At 37.6% G+C, this 26,533-nt stretch overlaps 4 protein-coding genes across 7 annotated transcripts in view; 2 read left to right on the top strand and 2 right to left on the bottom strand.

Annotated features, from left to right (window-relative positions):
• Nucleotides 1–23,636, bottom strand: part of LOC137584269 (serine-rich adhesin for platelets) — a 174,921-nt gene extending 151,285 nt beyond the window's left edge. The window contains exon 1 of the mRNA XM_068299584.1: nucleotides 23,540–23,636. The gene's annotated coding sequence lies outside the window, so the exon portion shown is untranslated. The remainder of the gene's footprint in view (nucleotides 1–23,539) is intronic.
• Nucleotides 16,222–17,668, top strand: Or85d (Odorant receptor 85d). Its single transcript, XM_068299408.1, has 3 exons — nucleotides 16,222–17,223; nucleotides 17,281–17,436; nucleotides 17,531–17,668. Exons 1-3 carry the CDS (start codon nucleotides 16,222–16,224, stop codon nucleotides 17,585–17,587), a joined length of 1,215 nt encoding a protein of 404 aa, XP_068155509.1. The 3' UTR covers nucleotides 17,588–17,668.
• Nucleotides 21,125–22,950, top strand: LOC137585413 (uncharacterized). Of its 2 annotated transcripts, XM_068301182.1 has the most exons (5): nucleotides 21,125–21,333; nucleotides 21,508–21,704; nucleotides 21,765–22,258; nucleotides 22,317–22,683; nucleotides 22,751–22,950. In XM_068301182.1, exons 2-5 carry the CDS (start codon nucleotides 21,521–21,523, stop codon nucleotides 22,948–22,950), a joined length of 1,245 nt encoding a protein of 414 aa, XP_068157283.1. In that variant the 5' UTR covers nucleotides 21,125–21,333; nucleotides 21,508–21,520. The 2 variants fall into 2 exon arrangements, with proteins under 2 accessions (XP_068157283.1, XP_068157280.1); XM_068301179.1 differs by having other exon boundaries at nucleotides 21,125–21,704.
• pch2 (pachytene checkpoint 2 protein) lies at nucleotides 23,575–26,494 on the bottom strand. 3 transcript variants are annotated; one of them, XM_068299589.1, is made up of 4 exons: nucleotides 26,347–26,494; nucleotides 25,894–26,281; nucleotides 25,003–25,835; nucleotides 23,575–23,636 (listed from the first exon to the last, which is right to left on the bottom strand). In XM_068299589.1, exons 1-3 carry the CDS (start codon nucleotides 26,406–26,408, stop codon nucleotides 25,005–25,007), a joined length of 1,281 nt encoding a protein of 426 aa, XP_068155690.1. In that variant the 5' UTR covers nucleotides 26,409–26,494; the 3' UTR covers nucleotides 23,575–23,636; nucleotides 25,003–25,004. The 3 variants fall into 3 exon arrangements, with proteins under 3 accessions (XP_068155690.1, XP_068155691.1, XP_068155689.1); XM_068299590.1 differs by lacking the exon at nucleotides 23,575–23,636 and adding an exon at nucleotides 24,835–24,911; XM_068299588.1 differs by lacking the exon at nucleotides 23,575–23,636 and having other exon boundaries at nucleotides 24,835–25,835.
• Between the last annotated feature and the right edge of the window lie 39 nt (nucleotides 26,495–26,533).

The raw sequence follows: 26,533 nt of genomic DNA on the forward strand, positions 1-26,533 counted from the left end.
CATTAACTGGAAAGGGTATACGGATGCGTTGTATAAACCATTTGAAAAATATATTATCGGGCCTAAAAGCTGTGCAGGAAGGAAGCTGAATCGACGGATGGTGGCAGGGAGGTACTCACAATCGGCCTCAAGTATTTACTCAATGTTTTAAATCAATTTATCAGCATGCGGCCCAAGCAGGGACTGCCGCACCTCCTTCCATTCCATCCTGAGCACATCCGACGTACATATATGATGCTATAAAAAGCCTGCATCAGCCGGAAACGAAATGTTTGTCGTTGTCGCCGCTTTACAATGCAATTGTATTAAGTGTTACTCAAATTGTGGATTCAAATGGGGAATGTAAATCTGAATGCGAATGCCAATGGGAATGACAATAATGATGAAGATGTGAATGTGAATGTGAGCTGTGGATCCTGATGCCTGAACTGCTCATCAAATTTTATATTGATATGAAAAACAAAAGGCAAAAGCAAATGCCACAAAATTTTTACAACTTAACACGCGATTAAATTCTAATATGAATTTTATCATCATCAAGCCAAAACGTTGGCCAGACATCAGGCAGGCAGGTGGCAAGACAGTTAGTTAAAATCAACTGAAGGATGCGTCGTATTCTCTTCTACTCACCCATCAGCACCTCGGTAAAGTTCTGGATGATTCAACAACTCAATGACAAGTTGTCATTAAATGCGTTTATTGTTATTATAAAGCGACGAGAGTGACAAAATGAGTAATGTCTGAGAGGGTAACGAAGACAAGAACAGATAGAGAGAGAGAGAGAGAGAGAGAGAGAGATGAACGAGTAAAAGATTCATTTTGTTTTTATTAAAGCGCTTAGTGGCAAGTGAAAATTTTGCGTCGACTTGATAAAGATTGATTGATGGCCGGATGGATGGATGGATAAATGGATAGATGGATGGATGTTGGGAGCGTTTGTCATTTAACTGGCATGACAAATTAAGTTGTCATAATATCCCCTCAAGTAAGATGAAATGTTGAAGAAAATATCTTCTAGATTTTACAAATATTTGCAGTAACATTATTTGCTTGCATACTTAAAGGCTGTTTCCGTTTTCTAGCATTAAAAGTGTAATTACCACACACACACACACACACACACAACCACTCATACACCCACACCTATGTACGCACGCATGGGCTGGGCCTGCAGTTAAGCTTTTTATTCCATCACATTAAACGTGTGCTTAGCTGATGAGCTAAATTAAATATTGCAACACTCAAATAAAGCATAAAAGCAGCAGCTAAGTGCATATAATTTCAAAAGCAAGTCGTCACTGTTGGGAAATTAAACGACATTGCCACCTGGCTATATACATACATACATATACAAGCATACAGTGTTTCTACACTGAGAAAAACATATTTTGAAACAGGCTGCTCTTGAGGTTTCCTCTAGAGTAATTGTTTAAGCAAAAGTTAAATGTCATAGAATAATTATCACATCTAAAATCTAAAAGTAGAATCATTCAGTCGTCTATAAGCTAAGAAGTACTCCCTTGTCGTTATGGATTCATTCTGTACATCCTGCTGGACATTTATGGTGATGTTTGTATAAACTAATTGATTTTTGTTCAAAATCTTCAACATCAAATTTATGTTCGTTCGTGTTCATTTATTTTGTCATTTATGTTAAATAAACGTTTTCCAAGCAGATGGCAGAGACAATATCAACAATCAACACTCAAGTCGTGCATAACTAATCACACCCTCACACATGTCCAGGCCACCGTTCGTTGACCAGAGTGCTCCAGCATCTCCTTAGCAGCTGAATGAGCCACTGATTGCATAGACCAAGGCTCAAGTGTTGCCTGATTAGCGCAACTTTGTTGGCACACACACAGACGGATCCCGAAGAGCTGAGTTGAGCATGTGACCATCATTTGAAACATATTCTTGCTAATTTCTATGATTTTGAGACAGGCTCAACAAAATATATACAAATATTTGTATACGTATGTAAAGACTAAAAAGCAATCAGAGTAGTGAAAAAGAGAAAATACAATATGAGAACAGTTTGCAATTGTTGCTGCTGTCGAGCCACTTGTCGCTGTCTCTTCTGTAGTTTATGCTGTTGCTCTTGTTTTTGTTGTTGTTCCCGCCCGCATTTGAAATAGTTGCACGAAGAACAACTACAGTAAAAACAAAAAAAAAAAAAGGGGAAAAATGGTTTATTGTCTTTAGCCCGTTTCATTCTGTTGCTGCCATCCTCACGGCACGGTATTCCATTGGATCGTATCGTATAGCATGGCATGGCATAGCGTCGCGTCGCTTTGTGTCGTTCTTGTCTTTTCTTGTTGCTTGTCTTTTGGCCGTTGTTGTTGCTGCCTTTGTCTCAGCTGACAGCTGTCCGGATGAAGAGGAGAGGAAATGGCTTAAAGCGAGAGAGACTCTTTTAACTAAAACTGAATTTTATGTTTGTCTTGATTTGCAAATCGATTTTTATTAAGTTTACATTGCTGTCGTCACATCTATGGGATCGACTTTTAAATACTTTTTTCATTTCCAACAATGTGCACTTTCATATTGAGGTTGCCCAAGGGACCAAAGCCGCTTTACTTCACTTTGCCATTAAGAAAGAATGGGAAAAAAAGAAACCCAAAAACACTCACACACACATACACATGCAGAGAGAGAGAGAGAGCGAGAGACAGAGAGAGAGTATGGAAATGGACTTAAGCCCGGCAGTTGTCTCACAAAGTTGACCCCAAATGCAATGGGTAGCTGTAGGGGAATGTGTTATAAATAAATTTATTTAGAATAACTTTTTCTCTGCTACTGTAAAGTGCATTTAAGCCTTTGACTACTCTGCCCTTGCCCATCCAATCTGGACAAAAGTTAGCACACCGCAAAACACACACACATACACACAGATACACACATCTACACCCAAAACAAATGCAGGCAGGACTTTGCAAAACTTGCACCTGTTTGCATCAAATTACAAAACTAAGTTCAAGCCTTGGTCCTCTCGAGGAAAACTTGCCTTCATACGCAATTTTGTTTCCATGTCTGTTTTTTTGGTTTTCTATTCGTTTTTTTGGGACAAACATAAATATTTAACATTTCATATGAGATTGTTGAAATTTGGTTTTAAATAGCTGCTTACAAAACTCATACTCAAAACTCAGCTAACAAATAGCATATTCATTTCAAATAAACATAAATATATGTATATGTTTGTATATTGTGTGTTTGACATATGTTTAGTTGATCGGACAGTGCAAATATTTACCAAAAAGTTACTTTGAATTCAATTTCTGCATTGCCAAGTTTAATTTACGTACAGTCTTTGGTAGTGCCTAGTAAGATAGGGCAAAGACCACACAACAAAAATAACATCAACAACAACAGCAACAGCAAACTTGGCCACATACCAACAAAACACTTGCACCTTACACATGCTAGAGTCAAGTGTCTGTCTCCCTCTCCTCTCTGGCTCTCCGGTTTTATGGTCAGCCGCAGGTGATAAAGTTTAGTTGAATACAGGGCAAAGATGAAGATGAAAACCGAAAAAGTAACATAGACCTCATAGACGGACCATTGCCTACTTTGTGGTGTTGGCAAAACATTTACATTTACATTTAACCATCTAGTCGAATAATTATTTTCGCGCAAATAGTTTTGGTCAATCCTCCGGCTTTATATTCTTTTAACCAAAACAACCATCCAACAAACTAACCAAACAGACGAACCAACCATCCAGCCATCCATCTATCCTTTTGACCGTTTTATGTATTTTGTAAACTTTGTTTGGCTACCGCAAAAATATAAATATTTTAGATTGTGGCTTGTTTTTCGCTGAGTTTCGCTCTTTTGCTTTTGGTTAAATATTTTTTTAAAATAGTTTACCCTTTGTAACAATTGTTACATTTACGCAGCTTGTACATGCTAAAAAAAAAAAGAAAAATAATGGCCACAAATTATTTAAATTCTATCCACCTTGCCGTCCCATACCCAACCTGGCCCACTGGCCCATTCAACTTTAATTATACAAAGTGCTTTTGCTCTACGTAATTAGCAAGCTGCAGCTGCACCATATCCAAATCCCTCGCCAATGTGAAAGAAACTAAAGCTAGTTAGTTGTCAGTAGGAAAGTAGCGAGATAAGCTGCGGCTACTCATTAAAACAATCAAGCGAAATGCCCTTTCCTGGCATTAGCAAGAACACAATCTAAATGGTTGTTGAAGTGGATTGGTTATGAGATTTTTGTCATTCTATTCAGTGAGGACAAATGTTGCAGAATCCCAAGCCAAATAGTCAGCCAAGAGTCAACATTAAGGCACTGTAGCAGTTCGAACATCAATCGATCAACCAACAAGGTGAAAGCTGTCCATCGAACTTCTTCTTGCAATGGTCAACAGATGAACTGAACCAAACCAGAGGTGTCTTCTCAAAAAGGGGATAGAAGGTTCTTCTCTCTTTCAATTATTGTACAGTTTTATCTTAGTTTAACTCTGCACATTTTTATTTTAAATATAGTAAAATCATACCGAGTCGATTTACATAGCTTCATCTCAAGTTGGGAAAGAGTCATTTTGCATCCTTTTCCAGTTACTATTTACCTACGACGCATCTGTGCCAGCTACGGCATAACTATGACGCTTGGGGAATATGTTTCCCCCACTGCAGCTGCACTCATTGCAGCGATCATTGTTATTGTCCTGTGCACACCAGCAGCAGCAGCAGGGAGGAGCTGTAAAAGCAGCTGAGACTGAGTCAGAGTCTGTTGCCAAGGACATTGTCGACCAAATGTTGCAATTACCATGCAGCAGCCAGATGACGAGGCATTATGATTGTGTGTTGTGTGTGTGTGTGTATGTTTGCAACGAAAAGTTCAATATGTAAATAGGCTTTTGTATGTGTGCATATGAGTGTGTGTGTGTGTATGCTGTCAACACATTGACAAACGAAAATGAAACAGTCACCTTGGGAGCCATTGCACTGGCAACTGTGACATGCATTTTGTGGGTCACTGAAGCACAGAAATTTAAGTCTTTAACTTTCTCCCCTTTTGAACACTCTCGCATTTAGCCACCTCGTAACCAATAATTTGAAAGTTTTGACTTTCTTTTTCTGCATTTTCCTGTAATTTGCAGACTCTTAAATACTTTAAAAGTTACATTAATTAAATATATTTACATCGATGGCATGCTCCTCTTACACTTGTATATAGTTCTTGTGGCTGCACTTTGGTGGTAACTATTAATTTCATTCTTTTGCCTTAATTGAAACTTAATTAAACGTTAAACACGGCGTCGGCCAAACAAGTTTCATTATAAAGGGCGCAAATACCAACTCGGCTAAGCAAAAAAAAAAAAAACAATGCAGCCAAACTCATAGGTAAATTTATGTGAAATATTGATCAGAAATATGCCAAATTGCTAACAGGAAAAATGTTTCCTTTTGCTTTGCCATGTCCTCCATTATTGACTGAATAATTCCCCTAGAGTTCCTGTAGCGTTTATGAATGGTACAAAAAGTCGCCTGTATTTAGGAAAGAGGACATAAAACGACGGCCTTCATGGGAGGCAACAAAAAAATGGGCTTACAGGTTGGCTGCCAGGAAGGACAACTGCTAAAATCTCCTGTTGGCCTACAGTGGAAACATGCTCCTATAAATAGTTCTTATTCTAATATTCTTTATAAGCCCAAATTGAATGAGAAATAAGTTTTTTATAACACATTTCCGTTTCCATTCTAAATTAAATTTTCTGCAAACTAAAATATTTGCTATTGTTTTTGCCACATAGACAAACTTTTAAACTTTCTTTATTTGCAATTATAAAGTTTTGAATATTGTTTGTAAAGTTTTGATAATGTGATAAGTAAATGTTGCTGCTTGACCCATTGTAGGGCATACAGTTATCCCTTTTATCTGTCTGGAGTACAAAGAAAACAGACACATTAGCGACCATAACGTATGGGCGAATGTGTGAATGGCATTGCTTTTAGATGACTATGCTGAAATGGCTCTATAAGTGTTTATGCAACAATGCCTGACTAGAGCCGGAGTGGTGTGGGGATGGGTGTGGGTGGCGAATGGTTGTGGGTTGTGGGAAAAAGTATGAATGTGGGTATGAAGTTTCACCTACATTCGAACATGATGCATACCATACTTCTCTTGCAGTCTGTTGCCAAGAAAACAGTAACAGTTTTCTGCATGTTATGCCTGTTGTTACAATTGTTTACACACACACACAGAGAGAGAAAGAGATGCCATTGTCAATATTTTGTGTACGTGTGTGTGTGTGTGTGTTGTGTATGGAACATTTGTTGCAGACTTTTCAGGGCAATGGTTGACTGTTCTTGTTGTTGCTGTTTGATAATTTGTGTGGCACTTTAAAGTGTTCACGACCACTGCAATCTGCATTCAAATTAATAGGCATCTGTTGGCAGGAAACGGGTCCTTTACCAAAAACCAAACTGAAATTGCTCTACTTATCAATTGCGAAAGCTTGAAACTTGTATATGTGTATGGTATGTCAATGTGTAACTCTCAATTTGGCGCCATCGAAAATGACAATCACATGACTCCATGTAGCACTCACACACACACACAGAGACAGAAACACAACATCCGTTTCCGGCGGAATTATGCTCGCTGGCTACACACACTCCTGGTTTGGCCTGGCCTTGTCCTGGCTTTCCTTGCCTTGCTCAATATTGCTCTGCCTGCCTGACTGCATTCTGTTGTTTATGCGCATTGACGCTAATGCCAAAAGGAATTTTTAGTGCCCATCGATATGTATAGATATGTACATATACATACATATATATGCGGTACTGCAATTGTTCGTCTGCCCTTTATGACTATTGTCAGGCGAGTGTTTTTATTATGATCACGCGTACGTGACTGCAGCCAAAAAGGCAACGAATCTCTGACCTCGTTTCGATTCCATAAAACTGGTTTACAGCAGGACAAAAATAACCGAAAAAGAACAAAACAAAACTACAAAAAGCCAAGCAATGGCTTAAATTCACATTTGAATAGACGCCACGGCGAGTATAAGTGTTCTCTGATAGTTTCCACATATTTGTTTGTTTGTTTGCATTTTCGGTGGATGTAAAGACGAAAAACGCTTATATTTCTGTTGCACATCCTTCAAATAAACATTTTTATGGCTTGTCAAGTTATAAAGGTAAACTTTTAGTAAGCCTTTCCACTCCCTCACACAGATAAACTTATTAGCAAGGATCATATAAATAAAACGCGCTATAATAATTATTAGATTTGAAAACTCACAAGTCGTTTAAACTATATAAAGTGCATAATATTGCAGAATTACTCTTAAAAGTCCAAGCGAGTTATTCTGTTTTGTTTCACCCGTTTCAACGAGTTCATGTTACAAAGTATTTGAATACACTGCACAACATGTCGTATACGTGATAGATGGCTCAGAAATTTGATAGTTGAACAGATCAAAATATATTTTAACTGATACTAAGTTTGTAACACTCTAAGAATGGTTATTTAGCGTTTCTTCCCTTGAAGACCACTTCAAAGCTTTAGATGTTTGACAGTTATTAAAAAAAAAAAAAAATCTTTGAAATACAATTTTTACAATAGATAACACAATTTCCTACATATCCTGACACCTCTTCTGTGCTCATCATATTATTTTGCTATGCAATGGAATTGGAAAAACATTTTGTATGTTTTTTTTTTGCATGCGCATTTATTATTTTTAGTTAAAGTTTGCATAAATATGTTTCAATGTTAAAAAAAAGTGGCTAACACACGTCCACACACACACAGACACACACACGCATACGAATGACAAAATGTGTAAATGCACTCATGCCAAATTAAACTTTCTGGGAGCAGATTTTGGGTTTTGGCTTTCAGTGCTTCTAGACTAGACCGAAAATGAAAAAGTTTCGCAACGCAAATGCGTGTCTGGGTTTGTTGTGCATTTTCCATTTATTTTAATGCATAAATTTGTCGTTTATTCTGAGAACAATCTGAAATGAACACAAAAAACACCAACATTTTCGCTTCACTAATTCAAGTCAATGTTATACAAATTGATTTTTGATAAGCAACATCAGGAAAGTCGACGCCCACAGAACCACCAAACCGAACGAAATAAAACAAAAAAACAAACCAAAACAACAAAAAACAACTTACATCAAATTCGAATAAGCGGGGAAAAACAAAACAAACAAAAAAAGAAGAAAACAACAGGAAAAACCAGCAAAAGTATGACAGACATAAGATAGCACTCGCCAAAACTTCTCTTTAAGTCAAAAACAAAGCACACAAGCATATTATGAACAGCCTGTAGAGAAAATTATCATAGACGGAGGAGACAAAATTTCCATTAGAATGAAAAGAACTCTTAATACCCATTACTTCAAAAACAAAGTTCGTTGTTGGTTGTTTAGTTTTAAAAATTGAGTCAAAAGCAAAAGCAAAGAGATCGTTCAATTTAAAAGGAGTAAAGCTGTAATGGCTTTAAGCCAAAATAAAAGAACTAGATCCACACAGCTCTAACTGGTAATAAAAGTGCGTAGAAGAAGTGGAAGACGACGAAAAGTTTGATTGTTTTGTCGCGTTGATTGATTTTGCGTGGTGCCTGGCTGACAGTTTTGGCTATGACTTATGGTCGCTTCGGTTTTTTCGGTCCGGTGATTGCTTAATTAAAGGGACCTCTTGTTCACGCACATACACACTCAGATACGTACATACACGTAGCCCACGGGCCATGGGCGACACAGTCAGTGGTGAAAACAAATCAAAACAGTTTTAAAAGAAAAACTTTTTAATGAGTTGTGGCTGGGCCAAAGGCTGTGTCATGACTGTAGCCTGGCGGCGGTGTTTTTCCAATAATTTAACACGCGTTGCGTATACGCCGCGTTTGCACATGCGACTTTCCTGCTCCTGCTGCTGTTGCTGCTGCTGCACAATCCAATCAAAAGTTTACAATTTACGCTCGAAATGTCGCGCCTGGGACACATGCCACACCCACCACAGACATTGATAGGCGTCACCTCTGTCGGGGCGTAAAAATTCTATCCCGGAATCACTTTAAATGTATATACATATAGACATACAATATATTTTTGGGATGAGTGCGGAACCATCGTTTTTTCACTTCTTCTTTTTAAGTCCATAGAGCGTGTCAAAGCCGCTTAGCTGTATAGAAGTGAGAGAGAAAGAGAGAGAACGGGAGCAAAGAGAACATGGAGTGACGCTTCAAGTGTGATGCCGCTTAAAAGTATGCTATAAAATATAAAGCTGTTAACATTAACGCGCCAGCGGCAGCCTCAAACGCAGCCACAGCTCAGGCGACTGAACAGACATTGTAAAAAGAAAAATATTAAGTATCCGCAAGATGTTTTAGGCCCCTTTTTGGGTTTAATTTTGATTTGTGCCTACGTCGGCACTGCATATATGTATGTACATATGCTCGTATATCTCACTTTGCCGCTTATAAGAATTTATGATTGATATTTAAGTCACACTGAGCCACGCCCAGTTCATTATAGCACACAAACATACGTACATGATGTTTCAATGCTCAATTACTCATTTGCCTCAAAAGTGTAAATCATTAATGCAGTTTCCCTTTGGCCAATGTTTGGACAAGCAATGCAGCAAGTAATGTATGTACACTGAGTGTGTGCAATTTCAGATAACTTTTGACCTCAGAGAAACTTCACTGAGTTGCATCCATATCAAATATTAATCATTCGACAGGGAGATCGAAGTAAATCCTTCATTTTGCTTATTAAAGATGGAATTCAGTTATCGACAAGTAAATGGTCATGTTGAAATACAAATATTCATTAAAATAGCCATTAAATTCATACATTAATTCCAAGTTCAACGTCAAGAGCTTAAATTGCAAATGCTACCTCTAATTTATTTAGTAAGAACTGATAAATGTTTGTTTATCCACCCCTTTTTTGACTGACATCAAACACAAAAAGTATACGCACGATGTGACAGCTAACAACATTTAGAATAATATGTAAAGGAACTTATGTGGTCCTAGCGTAAATCTTCTTTTTACTCGAGTTATTGAAAGAATTTATTTCATTGATGATAAATAGTTTAGATTATATTTTGATAATTCAGGTCATTCATTTTTATTTTATATTTACTCTTAAGTTTTATATTCATGGCTTGCTTACATATTCATTGCATATGACAGCTGCAATAACAACAAAAACCACATATTGGTTGAAAAAAAAACTACTGGGCTACGTGGCTGACGTATTTTCGAACGTAGATCAATTCCATTGGATTGCTAGTCCTGTCGACTGCCTGCTACTTGTAAGCAACCAGCAGCTCTATTAGGATCCATCAATGTCAGCCAATTTATGCGCATATTAAAAATGCGGTCTGCCATTGACAAACACGCGCACACGCTAGTCAAATAGTTAGAGGGCCAGACAGGGAAGAGGGAGGGAAGTGGGACAAACAACGCACATGGCACACAATGGCGAACATATGACGTCGATGCGCAAAATTGAGGAACAAGTCGAGAACGTGACAAAAGCAACGTCAAAAAGAGTTGAGTGTTTGCCATCGGAATACAGAGTAAAGAAGCAGGAGATGAAATGAAATGTAACTTTAATGCGTTTCAACTTAGGTAAGGGAGACTTGGCATCTGAGTGCCAAGCAGGTGCCAAGTAGAAGCTGATGCGATTAGAGTGTATATGTGTTTGGGTTACAATTTCGCCTCCCAGGCAAAAGAAGATGAGGAGTGCCCACAACCATTCCATGTGCCAATTATGACAAATGCAGCAAATTGAGTTTAAATGCATATCCGTATCATCATACAGAACATTCACATGGCAATGCATTTATCTGGTTGTATGTATGCATGACACTAATTCTATCATTTAAAGCAGGTGCATAACCACAGAGAGAAAAAGAGAGAAAGCAAAAGAAGCTGCATATACATACATATACACCCGTTGCATTTGAACAATCAATAGTCTTAATTCCCAATGACATTTTCTACAAAACAAAAATTTTATTTCTCTTCCTTTGTTAACTCTTTGAAAGTCGATATGCAAGGGGACATTATTTTGCATCAGAGATCGAATTTGAAATAGAAGAAAAGTATTTGTAGTTTTGTGTTGTTGATTAGAAAAGGCAATTAAGATTCCTCGTTTCTTTTGGGACTCGTTTTTAAGAAGCAAAAGTTGTCACCAAACAAATTTAAATCATTGACTGTGCATACGTAGCTATCCTCCTCTTGGCTTAGTTTCTGTTGAGGGCCAAATATGTTTGATTTAATTGATCAAAACGATTAAATTATGAATTTGTATTAAGTATACAAAGTAAGTATTTGTGTCATTAGTTCTTACGATTCCATTCGATTAGTGCCATATGACATTATGTCATGTAAATTATTGAGGAAAAATCAGCTAATACAATTTCCATATCAGCAGCAAGTCAAGCCACTCAGGCCAATCGAAATAATCATGACAAATGTTTGCCATGACCCACTTAACCTGAAAATTGGGCTAAAGATGCCAGAAGCAAATTATTGTTTAAATATTCAGCAACAACAACAATAATAAATACGAATGAAATATATATTATAGCAGCAGTAGCAAAAACAACACCAACACACACACAGTGGCAGAGAAAAGATGAGGCAAATTTGCATAAATTATATTTGGAGTGTGTTTGTCTGTGTGTGTGTGTGTATCTGTTCATAGGTATGTGAGCATAATGTGCGCATGTATTTATTATTATTACTATTATGCCAATGACTTTTGTCATCATATGAAATAAATATATAGAAATACCTATTTATATAATGAGTGCATATACATAAGGCAACATCTTGTGGCATCCAGGCCAACAGCAAAAGCAGCAACAGAACAATTGCAATTTCAATGGAATTAATGTTCTCTCCACACAAACACACCTCACTTACACATGCATGGAGGTAATGGGGCAAATTGGAACGAGAAAAAGATAAAGCATAAACACACACACACAACACACACCCTGATAAAATGGTTGATGCAATGTTTGGTTATGGTCTGCCATTAGGCGCTGTGCAGAATTATTGACAAATTTGTTGAAATTAATAATAATAATTATTCGGTTGCTAAAGGTAATTATCTTTTCTCTATCCCTTTCTTTCGTTTTCTCTCATAAGCTTTCTCTTCTTTTTCTCAGACATTGCAGTTGCATTCTGTTTGGCCTGCACCAATACCATTTCCGGCTCGACCTCAACTTCAACTCTTCCAAGCTCTTTCTCTCACTCGTTGATGCATAAAGCATTACCACACACACACAAACACACAGACGCACACACACATACAAAAATGAATATATGTATGTACGGCTTGACTTCAATTGCAAATTGGCTGGATTTTCAACATGAACAGTCCTTTTGTAAATATTTTATTGACATATTCAGCATAACGTATATTATATACATATATTTTTGAGGTTTTAAAGTTAATGAATTGCATTTTCATTCATGTGTCGATAAAATCGATAATCTTTAAAACGTTAAATGTAATTTAAATACCAAACATTGCCAAAATATATGAAAATTTGAGCAACATAAATGATAGCTATCAATAATAATCATTTGTGCAAGTTAATTTCTGATCAAATTTACTGAGAAATCCAATTAATAATAAATTTATAACCAAAAACTTAGAAATGCCAAATGGAAAATTCTGAATAACAGTAGAAATACAGAAATGTCCATAGTTGAAAAATAATGTTGGTCAGTTGTTAATTAAGTTGAATGGCTGAGAGTTTTGTACAAATATCTTCCGCCTGGCGATGAGAATTCATGTGCTATAACCATTCTATAAAAGCTGTGGGTATTAAAGGCAATTCTCAAGGAAATCACCCAAGAGAACACCAAGAAAATAATCGTAGGTTAACAATGGAACATTGCCTTAAAATAGAACAAAGTTCCTTTATTTCTTTAAACATGTCAACTGACAAATCTCTGTTCCTGATTTGAACACTTTTCAGTTTATCCACTTCATTTTCACTAGAGGAGAAAACTTTCGGTTGACTCACGCACAAAGTTGCACAAATCAGCCAAACAGCCAAACATATGGCAGATATTAACAAAAATTAGTAAAATACCAGAAAAATGCATTTAAAATTGCCTGAAAACAAACTTCGAGGACCCACATACAAGACTCGGGAGCTCGTTACCTTTTTTCCTCCCTCTCTTTCTCTCTCTCTCTCTGTCCCTCTTTACTTTTTATTCCCCCTTTTTTGATTGTGTGTCTCGCCTTTTTTCCACGTAAAAGACCAATAAACTGCAAACGAAAAACTTTTGCCATGTTGGCTGTGCAAAGAAAAAAAAAGGCAATGCGAGTGGGCTGAAGTATGGCAACAAGCGGAATGGAAATAAAAAAGGGAATGGGGTAATGGGGTTTTCAGGTCTGCACGTGTGAAAATTGTTAAATCAAACTAAATGCAGAAACATAAACGTTCTGCGTGTGTGTGTTTGTGTATGTGTGTGTGTGTATGTGTGTGTGTGTGTGCGTCTGTTGACTGCGGCAAACTAAATGTTGTTTAAAGTTCCAGGCACGCAATCAATTGTAATTATGCAGGTCCCAGGCTCACTCTCCCAATGATATGCATCACTTTTTTTTTATTATTCCTGTTTTTTTTTAATATTTCAGTTGATATTTTCATATAGCTCAAATTTAATTAAGTTAAATAAGTACTGTATACTGTGGCTTAGACAAGTCAAAATATTTGGCACCCAGCCAGGGCAACCCAAACCTAAACCGAAAACAACCAACCAAAGGACAATGACTGACTTGAAAAACAAAAAATAAAGGAAAACTGTAAGAGAAAAAACTTTGTTGAGGGGACGGGAACTTTGTCGGGATAGGGTAATACTTGTGTAAACACAACGCGGCCTTATCATGGCACATTTCACTGTTGGTGTAACAATTATGCCAAAGCCAACAACATTTGGCAACCATTCAAAAATGCCAACAGCCAAAACACACAGAAATGTTTTTTGATAATATGCAACAACTAACTAAGGAAAGCAAACATATGTATGTATATACATATATCTGTGCGAGGAGTGTTGGTACAATTTTATTCTTTCGTTTACCCCATAGTAGTTTGATAACGGGTATACAAATGATAGTACATGGAAACATGTTTACAAAAATCTCAAATGTATTTAGAATTGGAACCAAGCTGATCCTTAATTAGAATAATATTTTGTGGACTAAAATGTCAAAATAAGATCTTCAATTTCACAGCATTTACCTCTGCTGGCTCCAAAAAGATGAAGAAATGAACAAGACGGGGACCACAGGGTATCTAAGAGTCGATACTTTAACATGCCATCTGTGTGTTGTCGTCGTGTTCTTTTTATGGCAAAAGGTTCTAAAAATTGGCACACAACATGAAAACACAGATATTCACAAGCTTTTGGCCGACTTCTAAAAGGGAAGTCATACGTATACGTAATTTGGTATATATGTACATACATACATACATACATTTATTTTGTGAATTAGCTAAATTTACAAAGTCCAATAACTTAAAGCGACTGCAAAGTCAGTAAAAGAATATATTAACAACAACAACAACTAAAGAGTAACAGCAATTTATTAAAAGAATTTCTGGTTTAATGTTACCAAAATGTCATTGAATATTTGGAAAGTAGATGGAGGAATGCAATGAAAAAATATTGTCCTGCATTCGAGAGATAAATTTAAAATGCTAATTGCATTTGAAATATAAATCTCTTGTATAATGACAACATTAAATAACAAAAAATAGCAAAAAAAAAAAATTAAAATATAAATGCACTTCATTAACAAAATTTTTGTGCTATATTTAATGTAAATGTCATTTGGGTTAACTTTGTCATATGCAAACATGGCAATGTAAAGAGTTTGGTTTGGGTCGGGTCGGCAAAATGTGACTTTAGTGGGAGTGAAATTTACAAAATGTTGGCAAAAATGCCATAAAATCGATAAATCCAGTTAAATTTACTAGCACATAATGAAGATGCCATTTCAGTAGTGCTTAATTACAAATCTCTCGAAACGGAAAGTGTATTAGACAAAAGTTAGCCTTGTTACCCTTCTTTTCAAAAAATCAGGTCAGTTATTTGAGTAACTTTTTGATTCATTATCAACATTTTTATTGCTGGCACTGTATTCAATTGCAAAAAGTCAAGTATTCCGAAAAGGAATTGGGAAAAATGAGAGAAGAAACAAAGAAACTGACAATGCAGTCAACATAGCACATTCTGTACCCGAAGAAATGGAAATGCAAGTTCAACTGAAACAAGATGAAGCAAAGAAGGAGCAAAAAACTAAAACCAGGGTGTCAGTCACATATGAGACAGGCTTTGGCTTTATGTTCCCCAAAACAACACTAGGAGAAAAACCAAAACGGAAGCCAAACTCCTGTTTTTTGTCATGTATCTATGTATGTACATGTATGTATGTATCTGCAGGATACAGCAACTCACTTTTCTTTGTTTTATATTCTTGCCAAAAGGGTATATCATTCTTTGTGTATAAGAATGGAGCATTTATGACATAGAGTAAGTTTAGATTCTTTGTCAAGAATACTCGAAAGAGTATATAAACTTTGGCTCTGCTGAAGTTAGTCCAAGCTATCTGTTTTTTTACTTCCTTTTTTTCCCTCCTCTCTGTGAGTCATGTCAAATTTAATGTTGTCACAGGGCAAAATGCACAAACATATTACATCGAGTTGTTTTTCTTTTTGTTTCCCCAAAAAACTGAGAGAATGCATGGAAAGAAATGGAAATTGCTAGTGTAAGCTGACCCAACAAACAACCAACAAAGCACTCCAAAAGCAACATCAAGCAAAAAAGGCTTGTATATTCATGGAGATATCCATAAGGACTTGGCCAACCACAAATCATAATGCATATTATAAGTTGACTTTATTTTGATTTTTTTGAAATTTCCAAGCCACCAAGCTATCAGATCTGAACGAAGCTAATCACTGACCATTTCATTATATTTAATTGTGGAAGTCATCGATTTCGATTTAGTTAATGTCAATTAGAAACGCCCCCAAAATAAATTTGCCTACAACTGTTATAGTTCACAGCGCACACTAATTGAGTGAGTATTAGAGGAAACCTGCCAATCAAATGGGTGTGGCAACTGAAAATTATCAACTCTACTTGAGCTATATAAGCCCCAGAGAGTAAGTAAGTTGAATCGAAAAACTAAAAAATGTCCCAGAAGACGCAAGTTCCAGCAGTTAAACCGCTTAACGATTTCTTAAAGTACGCCAATTTATTTTACCTATCTATTGGTATGTTGGCCTACGACAATGATGGCATAGAGAAATGGAAACAACGTCTTTTAAATTACAATTTCACATTTCAAATGGTGAATCTTAATGCTGTGCTAATCTCGGAGTTGATCTATGTGTTTCTGGCAATTACAAGCGGCTCAAACTTTTTGGAGGCAACCATGAATTTATCCTTCATTGGCTTTGTGCTGGTCGGCGACTTAAAAATTTGGCATATTTGGCGCAAGCGGGAAAAAATTACCCGTGTTGTTAACCAACTGGAGCGACTGCATCCATGTTCCCTAGAGCATCAGAAGTTCTATGAAGTTGATGAACATTTGCGTGGCTACAGACGCGTAAGCATCTTCTACTTTGGCATGCATTTGATGCTAATCTGGACTTACAATCTATACTGGGCCATCTACTATGTTGTGTGTGATTTCTGGCTAGGAGTTCGTCACTTTGAGCGCATGTTGCCATATTATTGTTGGGTACCCTGGGATTGGAGTACCAATTTTAGCTATTACCTCATGTATGTCTCACAAAATATAGCCGGACAGGCCTGTCTCTCTGGTCAACTGGCTGCGGATATGCTAATGTGTGCCCTGGTCGTGCTTCTGGTCATGCACTTTACCTGCCTAGCTCGTCGAATCGAGCAGCATGTGGCCGGCGTTGAGTCGATGAAAAGTGATATGGTTTTCCTGCAGACAGCGATTGCCTATCATCAGCGTATTCTCCAACTCTGCCTGGATATGAACGACATTTTCGGTGTCTCGTTGTTGTGCAATTTTGTGTCCTCTTCGTTTATTATTTGCTTTGTCGGCTTTCAAATGACCATAGGAGGGAAAATTGACAGTCTGGTCATGTTAATGCTTTTCCTTTTCTGTGCCATGGTTCAGGTTTTTATGATCGCCAGCTATGCTCAAAGGCTTTTGGATTCGGTATGTTCAGTATAAGTGTTTTTACTGGGTATCAAATGGTAATGATTCATATTGCAGAGCGAGGGCATAGGTCAAGCTGTCTATAGTCATGATTGGTTCAAGGCTGATCTGCGCTATAGAAAAATGCTGGTTCTGATCGTGAAACGGGCCCAACTACCCAGCCGTCTGAAGGCCACAACGTTTCTAAGCGTTTCCCTAATCACAGTGACTGATGTAAGTGGACGGAAAGCCTTTAAAGAAAGTGCATAACATTGCTTAAATGGAAACTGCCTTGCATGCTTCTTATTAATTTCTCATTCACTTGCAGCTCTTACAGCTATCCTACAAATTTTTCGCCCTTCTTCGCACCATGTACGTAAAATAAGTGTCAAGGTGTCACAACCAGAAAGTACTATTATTTTGTATGTAGTCTTTATCCCCTTCCAACACACCCCGAAATGCCCCGCGAACTGAGGAAATGACCCAATCATGGCTGGGTAATAATTTACGCCATTTTCCTGTAACCGCAATGCCAAAACAGGTTGAGGCTTCTTCTTACTAATTAAATTAACCAAGCACACGTATTGGAACTAGAGAACCAGAGAAGGAAGAAGAAGAAGAAGAAATAACGCAGAAAATAGCGAATGAGTGGCGGGAATTCTACGTAAACCAAAAGTAATGAGCAATATGGAAGCGCAGCGAGTGGAGAGAATGATGGTTACTGGTCGGTACTGATGGTGGTCAGCTAACCACAAAAGCAAATGATTAATTATCGCCATTTCATTTGCAAAGAGAAGTGCAAGACAAAGGTTTGCCTCTCGCTCTCCCTCTCTTTCCCCCAGTTCCTGAAATTAGCAGGACCTCCATTTGGTCATCTGGTCATCCGTTCATCAGTTCATTGCACACAATTTACATTCCCCTCATTCCATTTTGGCCGCTTGTTACTATTTTAATTAAAGATGTATTTACTTCAAACCAATCACACGATGGCCATTTAGGCATAAGCTTATGGAGGCACTTGAAATTAATTGCGAATAATCTTTTCTCGTTGGGCAAATTGCATTTTTATGAATGTAAAATTGAAAAGTTGACAGTCAAGGCAAGACCGTTGCGGGAGGAGGGCAATGGGAAGCTAATTACATTTCTACGGCTGTCAGATAAATGGCAAAAATGGAAGAATTTTTTCAATTAAAATTACTCCTCCTGTTATCCTGGATGAACAGAAGAACACAGGGGATGTTGAAAGAAAGAAGCAACACCAACCAAATGGCCATCAAGTGGAAGGCGCGTCTAATCTAATTAGAAATTACGCGCGTCACGAACTTGACTTGGCCCATGACCGATATACCCCATGGAAATGCGCCTTCTCTCTTTGCCAGTTCATCCTTCATTCATTCAAACCCTATCCCCAGTCACCCCAAAAATAGTTTCGACTAATTTCATTTGCGTTTGCAGTTTTCATTTGCAAAAACTTTGTGGCCAAGGTAACAAAAACAAGAAAAAATTAAACTTTTGTGCCCTGTCAGACCGGGCTTTTGTTGGCCCTCTCCATCTCTGTGGAGTGGGACCACAACCGCAGGCATTTTCATTGAGTGCCAGACCGCCATTAATCAAAGTAAATTGCAGCGACAAATAGGTTGAGGTAAGGTATCTTTGGGGCATACCGGGGAAGTGGGTCTTGGGTTTGTCTTCTTTCAAGCCTTTAGCGGCTAATTGGCATGCAAGTGCCAGTCCTTCGACTACGTACTGTGCGCCCCCAGTGCAACTGAAGCAATCAAAAAGAAGATCCCTGCCCAGAGCCAGACGACAATGCCAAAAAAGTTTCGCGAAATCGTGCGTGGCATGTCCCTTGGATTTATATTTATTTACACAGAGGGCAAATAAATTAATTCGGGCATCAACTTTGGCCATACTTCTCTCTCATTTTTATTTCATTTCATTTTATGTACTTTCTTCTGTATTCATTTCTTTTCCTTTCTTTTCATTCTCCGCTTGAACGAAATATTGGCTTTTAAAAATGTCAATATCTTTCGAACAGCGTGCCCTGATTTGGCAAGAAAATTGCATTCGCAAAACTCAACTTTTTTCGTTTTTATTTTTTGCCATTACACTCGTTGAGAAATTGTATTTCGTTTCATCAAATGAAGAAAAATCGTACATTTCTATAAAGGCAACATCAATGTGTGAGTGACTTTGGAGGGGAAAGAGACGGATGGGTGGGGCTACTATTGTCCAGTGTTTGGCGCCACAGAGATTGCTGGGATAGTGTAAAGTTCCCTCAACTCTGGCCAACAGGAGAGTAGTTAAGTTCACTTAGGGCCACAAGAACACTAAATTTAAATAACTTTAAAGGACTGTTATTATCTAAATACATTGGCTTAATCGTCTTACGGTATTAATCATTGCAAATGGTTTTCAAATTGTAATTTAAATGCAATCCGCTCCTGCCCTAAAAGGGTGGATGGGCATCTGTTATTGAATTTGACATATTTCTTCTCTGCGTATGTGTAGAGAGATGTTTGTCCATCTGTGTTAGCGGCCAAATGGATTAGCGGCATTGCCATTTTGGCGTTTCTTCTTCTTCTTATGTATCCCAAGTTATCCTGAAAGTAGACTACGACTAGCTGCATTTTCGTCACGAAGCGTGTGAACGTATTTGTAAATTTCTACTCACTTCATTTAAGTAAACACATTTGCTGCATTTCATATTTCCAGTCACGTTCTAAGCATAAATAACACGCACACATTGTCATATATGTATGTATGTGTATATGGCTAAGCGTCTGTGCATGTGTAATATGTAGTGCATTTACTTGAAGATGGGCAAAGAAAACTCCGGCATCGTCTAATATCAAAGTTATGTACTTGTTGTTAGTGAAAACTCTGTTGACATACAACATTTCAAGCCCATTTGGATAAGCCATCTCGGCCTCTGCCAAACAAACACCCTCGCCAAAAGCCAAATAGCCAAAATTGAAAAAGCGAAAAATTTACCCAAAACTTATTGAACCAGCACTTTGCCTCTCGGATTAAATTTTCCTGCAATCGTTATAGGCGCCGCAGGCTTCTAACCTAACCCATTTTATTGTTGTTGTTTATTATGTTGGCCAAAAAAAGAAGAAAAAAAAAATTAAAAATATATTCTTCCGCAAAATGTATAATTAACGATCCTTGGTCAACATTTTCAATAACTAAACAATTTGCAACACATCCGCAGGCAATTTTCCAATACAGTAGTAGCAGACTGGGGTATAAAGAACGAGGCAGCATTGGCGGAGGCGCAACAAAAACGAACCACGTATTGCGTTGCGCTGCGTTGGTCTCGCCCAGACTGTGCACACCGCAGGAATTTAATTTAAATCAAAATTGCATCAAACTTATGGAACCAACGAGCCATTTTTTTTTTTGCTCCCCGTTATATACAGAAATTCGAAAAATATTCATGTTGTACTTTAAAAATCCTTAAAAATGGGCTACTCCAAATTCGAAAACCAATTTTTCATTATGGTTTTCTGTATTGTGTCATCTTATTAACTACTTAAGAGTAGGTAAATAACCATTAGCAAGTTAAATCCGAATACCAGTTTATTTTCATTGGCACTGTGACGCACAACAAATACACGAATCAAAGCAAAAGCAAACCTTTGAAAAATGAGCTACGTATACGTAATTAATTACCGGCACATTCTACCATATAAGGTCATAAACAAATAATGGGAACCAAAACAAAAACCGAAAACTCATATCACTACCAAATAAGGCTCAAACAGAGATATGATAAAGAAAGAGAGAGTAAAAGAGGGAGTGACAGAGGAAGAGAGAGAGAAAAAGAGAGTTAAAAAGAAAGCTCAAACCTTTTAAAAATGATTATAGAAACATAAACCAAGACACCAATGTTTTAATATTCTGCTTTTATCTTTCAACTATTTTTCATTTTGAACTAAACTCAGCATATCAAGTTTTTATTTGACAATATTCTAAGTTATTAATTATTTAATAATATTAGAATGACAAATGAGAGACTAGTTTGTATAGTATTCATCGAATACGTTTAGTGTCAAATCAATACACCTCTCAGGGAAAGAGTACCAAAAGCTTTGTGGGTCTCTACAGATAATGGCAATCGAGAAGGTAAAGTACAAGAGAAAGAGCTAAGAGCTTTAAAGAACAACTATTATTTTGTGACCAAATAAGTATAAACAAAATAATAACAAAAATAACGCTCTTTGGCTAAAAGCTCGCAAATAATTCATATATAAAGCAATATACAATTGAAAATTATTAAACATTTATCGTTGGACAAAGAAAAGCAAAGTCAATGGATCAACACGGAGACAATCAAATACCCAAATGGATCAGGGCAGATCTCTTCGAGGATATGTTAAAGAACCAAGTAAAGGATTTTTCAAAAATAAAGAGTTTTAGTTCGAAAGCTGCTTTGGCTCCTGGTGAAAATTTTGCCACAATAATGCTACGAATTGCCATCGAAGTCCTGCTAAATGGTGAGTGAGCTAAGGCCATTAAATACCCGTCGACTCCGTTCATTATTCTTTTACTTGTAGATGGCAAACCCAAAACCATTTCGTACATGCTTAAGTTACCCCATCAGACTGAGATTTTTGAAAAAATGAATGAAAAGTTAAATATGTTTGATATAGAGCGTAATGCATATCAAAATATTATTCCTGAACTGGAGGAGCTATATAGGAATGTAGGTTTGGATGTGACCTTCGGTGCCCAAAGTTTTGAACTCGCGGGCGTCATGACTGACTATCTTTTGCTGGAGGATCTGCAACCCAAAGGCTTTAAAAACGCAAGTCGCCTTGATGGGTTGAATCAAGAGCATACCAAAAGAGTTCTTCACAAACTGGCTCAATGGCATGCTGCTTCCGCTGTTCGAGTTTTGACCAAAGGTCCTTATGAAGTGAACATGACATGTGGATACTTCAAAGAGGAGAATCGTGAAATGATGATGGCCATGGGTAAGGAGTTTTCAAAGAACTTTGTCCAATGCTGTGCCACATATAAGGGAAACGAAGCCTATATAGAGGATGTTGTAAGTGAATATCTTTTTCAATTTACGTTCTCTATATCACATAAACTCTTCCTTTTAGAAAGCTCTTCAGCACAATATGGTTAAGGAAATGTTTAATATGGCCAAATTGGATACAGAGGAGTTCAATGTCTTGAATCATGGTGATCTGTGGTCTAACAATATTATGTTCAAATACGACGCCTTTGATAAAATTAAGGAAGTTTTCTTTGTGGACCATCAACTGCCGCGTTATGGTTCAGTGGTCCAAGATCTATATTACTTTTTGTTGTCATCGACCAAATTGGAGGATAAACTGGATAAGTTCGATGAAAATATCAAGTACTATCATGATAGCTTGGTGGAACATTTAAAGTTGTTGAATTATTCTGGCGAAATCCCTAAATTACAAGATATTCATTTAAGCCTGATTAAACGTGGCATGTGGGGTAAGTTTTACATATCCCCAGGAGATCTCTTCATTGGAATTTCATAATTTCCTTTTCATCTGTTAAGGCTACAATGCGGCCACAGGAGTTATGAGCGTTGTACTCTTGGATCCCAACAAATCGGCTAATCTTGAGACATTTTTCGGTGATTCAGAAGATGCAGCAGCATCTATTCAAACTTTATCATATTCAAATGCACGTTATCGAAAGCATATTCAAAAAGTTTTGCCCTGGTTACACAATCGTGGAGCTATGGAAACTAATTAATCAACCTAGAGACTTCGTTGAAATTTAATAAAATAACAATATTTACAAAGATATAATTGCATATTATCAAAAGAAGAAATATCTCTTGTGCAGTGCTGTCGCCTGTGGCAGAAAAATTCATTTGATATTGGTCTGATTTAAAGATTCCTTAAATTAAATTGAAAATTTCTTAAGCAATTCCAGACTCTTTTTACCCAGAGCTTCAGAAAGGCGGTAAGTTTACAAATCCAAACAATAAACATGAAACAATTGTGTGTAGTTGCAGCAGGAGCACCAGGCACCAGGCAGCAGGCAGAAGGCAGCGTCAGGATAACAATACGAATTTGTAGTTGGCAAGCAAATTTTCCATATTGTTGAAATGCAATTGCAAAATGCTGCTTACAGGCTTCCCATACACACACACACGCACACAAAGCAAAAGGAAAACATAAATAAACGTAACCATCAATAGTTCAATTCTCTCCCTCTCTCTATGGAGAACCACAGTGGGTAAGATGGGTACGCCTGTTTGGGCCACAAATCTATTGCACATTTATTCTGCAATTTATGCAGGGAGGAATCTTTCATATGGTCATATGTATGTACATACCTGCATTCATAGACATCTACATACAATGGCAATGGCCCGACAGGATGCTGCTGTTGGATCGAAGTATCAACAATTGAATTGATAGTCGTCGATTGCTCTGCTGAAATAAAATGTAAACAAAAGTAAACAAGCAAATAAATAATAATACTCATAGGCCACATGCAAATAAACAACAAGGCTCCAACCAACAAGCAAAATGTAAAAATCAACAGCCAGTTGCCATGATATTAAATGGAAATTCCACTTCGAGTTCACAATCTGCCATGTATGTATACATACCCGGAGGTACAGGGGAATCCCATTGATAGCTTGTTATTGACTAATTGTTGAAACCCTGACTGACTTTTAATTGTTAATATATTAAATGGTCATAATTGAGAACTGATTTGCATGGCAAATTTTTGTGGAGTATGAATACCATTTTTGGCAACAGTTTAAGTAAATCATATAGAAGAACTTGTTTATTTTCACATAGTTTTCAAGTAAAGCTGAATATTCTATATTTTTTATAGGGTATACGTCAGCACGGTAACGCTTCTGGGGACTCTAATCTTTGTTTTATAGTCTCTTAAAGTTCTCTGGTATATACATAGTTCGAAGGCAATCCATATGCTCACATTTTATTACCCTTGCAGCTATATCCTTCACATAATTCGTTTGCCCTATTCGGGTGTGTTTTCTCGTTTACCGTCTGTGGAACTTCTGCTACTTGGAATGTTTATGACTAGTTTTTCTTCTTTTAAAACAAATCTGAGCTGACTGACTTTCCTCTTCTGAATAATAAACTTGGCATCTGAGAATGAATAGAGAAAGTGAGGTAGACCGATACTAAAAGTACAGGTATTTGAGCTTGCTGTAGTTGGTTCACTTTTAGTCTCTAAATGCAGTGAATCGATAAGTGAGATACTCCCATCAGATATACCCACGTACGTGTATGTATATGTACATGTGTGTGTGTAAAGTTCTATATCAACAGGCTGATGTAGGGAAATAAGGAGGAAAAAATCAAATTGTCAACCAAATGTGATTAGTTTTCACTTGGTCTATCACCATGCCTGCCATGCCAATCTCTTCACTGGACATTGAGTGGACTTGCATATGAGATAGAAAAGCAAAACGGCTGTGATTGGGATTGTGTGTTGTTGCCTGCATTTGGATGTGAGTATGAGTCCTCTGTTGTCGATGCGCTTTCAAGCAAATAACAAGATTTCACGCTTGATTTTCACATCAAAAGCCATAAGACAGGAGGAAAATATGTGTGAGCAAATGGAACGAAGCAGCAAAAAAGAAAGATATCTGGGCAATTGTTTTTTATTGAAGTTTACAGAGTAAAGCATTTGATGGAAACAAGAAGAAGCGGCAGATGAAATGGCTAAGAGTTGTGCATCGAATCAGTATGAAAAACAAATAAAACACAATCGAAAGAAAATGGATACCCATCCAAGAGTAGAGTTTAAACTTACATTTAAATATTTTCTTGTTTTAGGTGACGCTGCTCGGCCAGATGATGCTCCAAGGCCAACAACATGCTGTCTAGGAAATCGGATAGACCTATCTTCTCATTGGGCTCGAATAGATCACCGCTGGTATAACGGGCATGAGCCAACAGCGGTAACTTTCTTAATGTACGTCCACTCAAACCAACGCTTCGTTCGGCAAGAGAGGTCAACAATCCCTCTTCGGCATCCTCTATTTCCAGAGCCTCGCGCTGCAGTATTCCTGTATTCATTAGCTCAGACAACATCGTTTTATATATAGATCTTATGGCAGAAACAGCTGGATATCCAATATATTGACGTATATCCGCCCTATCTAGAAAAGCCAAATCAATGCTTTGAGCTAGATTCGATGTGGCCAATATTAAAACATTCGAACACGACTTGATATCATCTAATTGGGTAAGAACGGCATTTACCACTCGCATGGCATCCCGCGGCTCATTGCTGCTCATGGCACTACGAGCATATGCCAGAGATTCTACCTCATCGATGAGCACACAGACCAAATTGTTACGATCCGCCACCAGCTCACCAATCTTGGTAAACAATCGCGCCACCAGTTTGCCACTTTCCGAGAACCATTTCGAGAACAAGCTGTGGCTATTAATCTCTACTAAATGCGTGTATGCAAAGGTATGCTGCGTTCTTATAGATAGCTTTTGGGCCAGTGCTTTGCACAAGCTTGTCTTGCCTGTACCAGGTGGCCCATGCAGCAATATCAGTCTATTGCAGGCTATAATATTGGTATCCACTTCATGTTGCGAGAAACTCAGCGCAGACAAAGCAAACTTCAAGAGCTGCAAAGTACAAAAAGAGTATTACATGTTTTCCTCATGTCCGGGATCTGGCACCCACCTTCTCCTTAAGTCCATCTTCGTAGACCAAATTCTCCCACAGGCCAATGAATTGCGTGGCTGGCAAGAGAACATGATTGGCAGCGACAACACTATCCAAGCCATCGCCACCATTTCCCTCGGAACCACTGTCAAACAAGCCCAATCCGCTGCTTGGTTCTACCCGCTGAGCCATGTAGTAATGATAGCAATACTTATGAGCTCCTTTTACTGTCAAATTGCTGCCACTATCGCTCTCTACCAGGAAACTTTCCACCACCTGCTGCAGCGGCGAGTTCACTTCCAATCCCAGGTCTGGCACAAAAGATGCATTTTGCGGCACCGTTATGGCCGACTGCATATACCTGCTTACTATGGGATCGAGCGACGTTCTCAGCGATTGCAAGCGTCTGTTGGAAAATATTATAAGATGTTGGTGGGCCGTAATTTAACTTGCCAATATCAATTTACTTACTGATCACTCCGCTTCAGTCGGATCTCTACGTGCAAAGTACCTTTACTGCTTAATAAATTCATTGCTTGGTCTTTAAAAATTCGCGGGAACAAAACAAACAATTCTATGTATTAAACAAATTTTTAGGGTATCGATAACAATTGGACCACAAATACTAAAGCTATCGATATACAGTGAGCGCAAAAAA

The sequence above is a fragment of the Drosophila tropicalis genome, unplaced genomic scaffold, assembly GCF_018151085.1.
Source record: "Drosophila tropicalis isolate 14030-0801.00 unplaced genomic scaffold, ASM1815108v1 contig_878, whole genome shotgun sequence".
Lineage (NCBI taxonomy): Eukaryota > Metazoa > Arthropoda > Insecta > Diptera > Drosophilidae > Drosophila > Drosophila tropicalis.

What these genes read in the sequence shown, in the direction of transcription:
- Or85d (XM_068299408.1), top strand. Translation starts at nt 16,222, where the DNA reads ATGTCCCAGAAGACGCAAGTTCCAGCAGTTAAACCGCTTAACGATTTC. An exon ending in CTCAAAGGCTTTTGGATTCG is followed by an intron (nt 17,224 to 17,280) that starts GTATGTTCAGTA and finishes TTCATATTGCAG; the next exon opens with AGCGAGGGCATAGGTCAAGC. An exon ending in CCCTAATCACAGTGACTGAT is followed by an intron (nt 17,437 to 17,530) that starts GTAAGTGGACGG and finishes ATTCACTTGCAG; the next exon opens with CTCTTACAGCTATCCTACAA.
- LOC137585413 (XM_068301179.1), top strand. Translation starts at nt 21,521, where the DNA reads ATGGATCAACACGGAGACAATCAAATACCCAAATGGATCAGGGCAGAT. An exon ending in CATCGAAGTCCTGCTAAATG is followed by an intron (nt 21,705 to 21,764) that starts GTGAGTGAGCTA and finishes TTTTACTTGTAG; the next exon opens with ATGGCAAACCCAAAACCATT. An exon ending in AAGCCTATATAGAGGATGTT is followed by an intron (nt 22,259 to 22,316) that starts GTAAGTGAATAT and finishes TCTTCCTTTTAG; the next exon opens with AAAGCTCTTCAGCACAATAT.
- pch2 (XM_068299589.1), bottom strand. Translation starts at nt 26,408, where the DNA reads ATGAATTTATTAAGCAGTAAAGGTACTTTGCACGTAGAGATCCGACTG. An exon ending in CGACTGAAGCGGAGTGATCA is followed by an intron (nt 26,282 to 26,346) that starts GTAAGTAAATTG and finishes ATTTTCCAACAG; the next exon opens with ACGCTTGCAATCGCTGAGAA. An exon ending in AAGATGGACTTAAGGAGAAG is followed by an intron (nt 25,836 to 25,893) that starts GTGGGTGCCAGA and finishes TGTACTTTGCAG; the next exon opens with CTCTTGAAGTTTGCTTTGTC.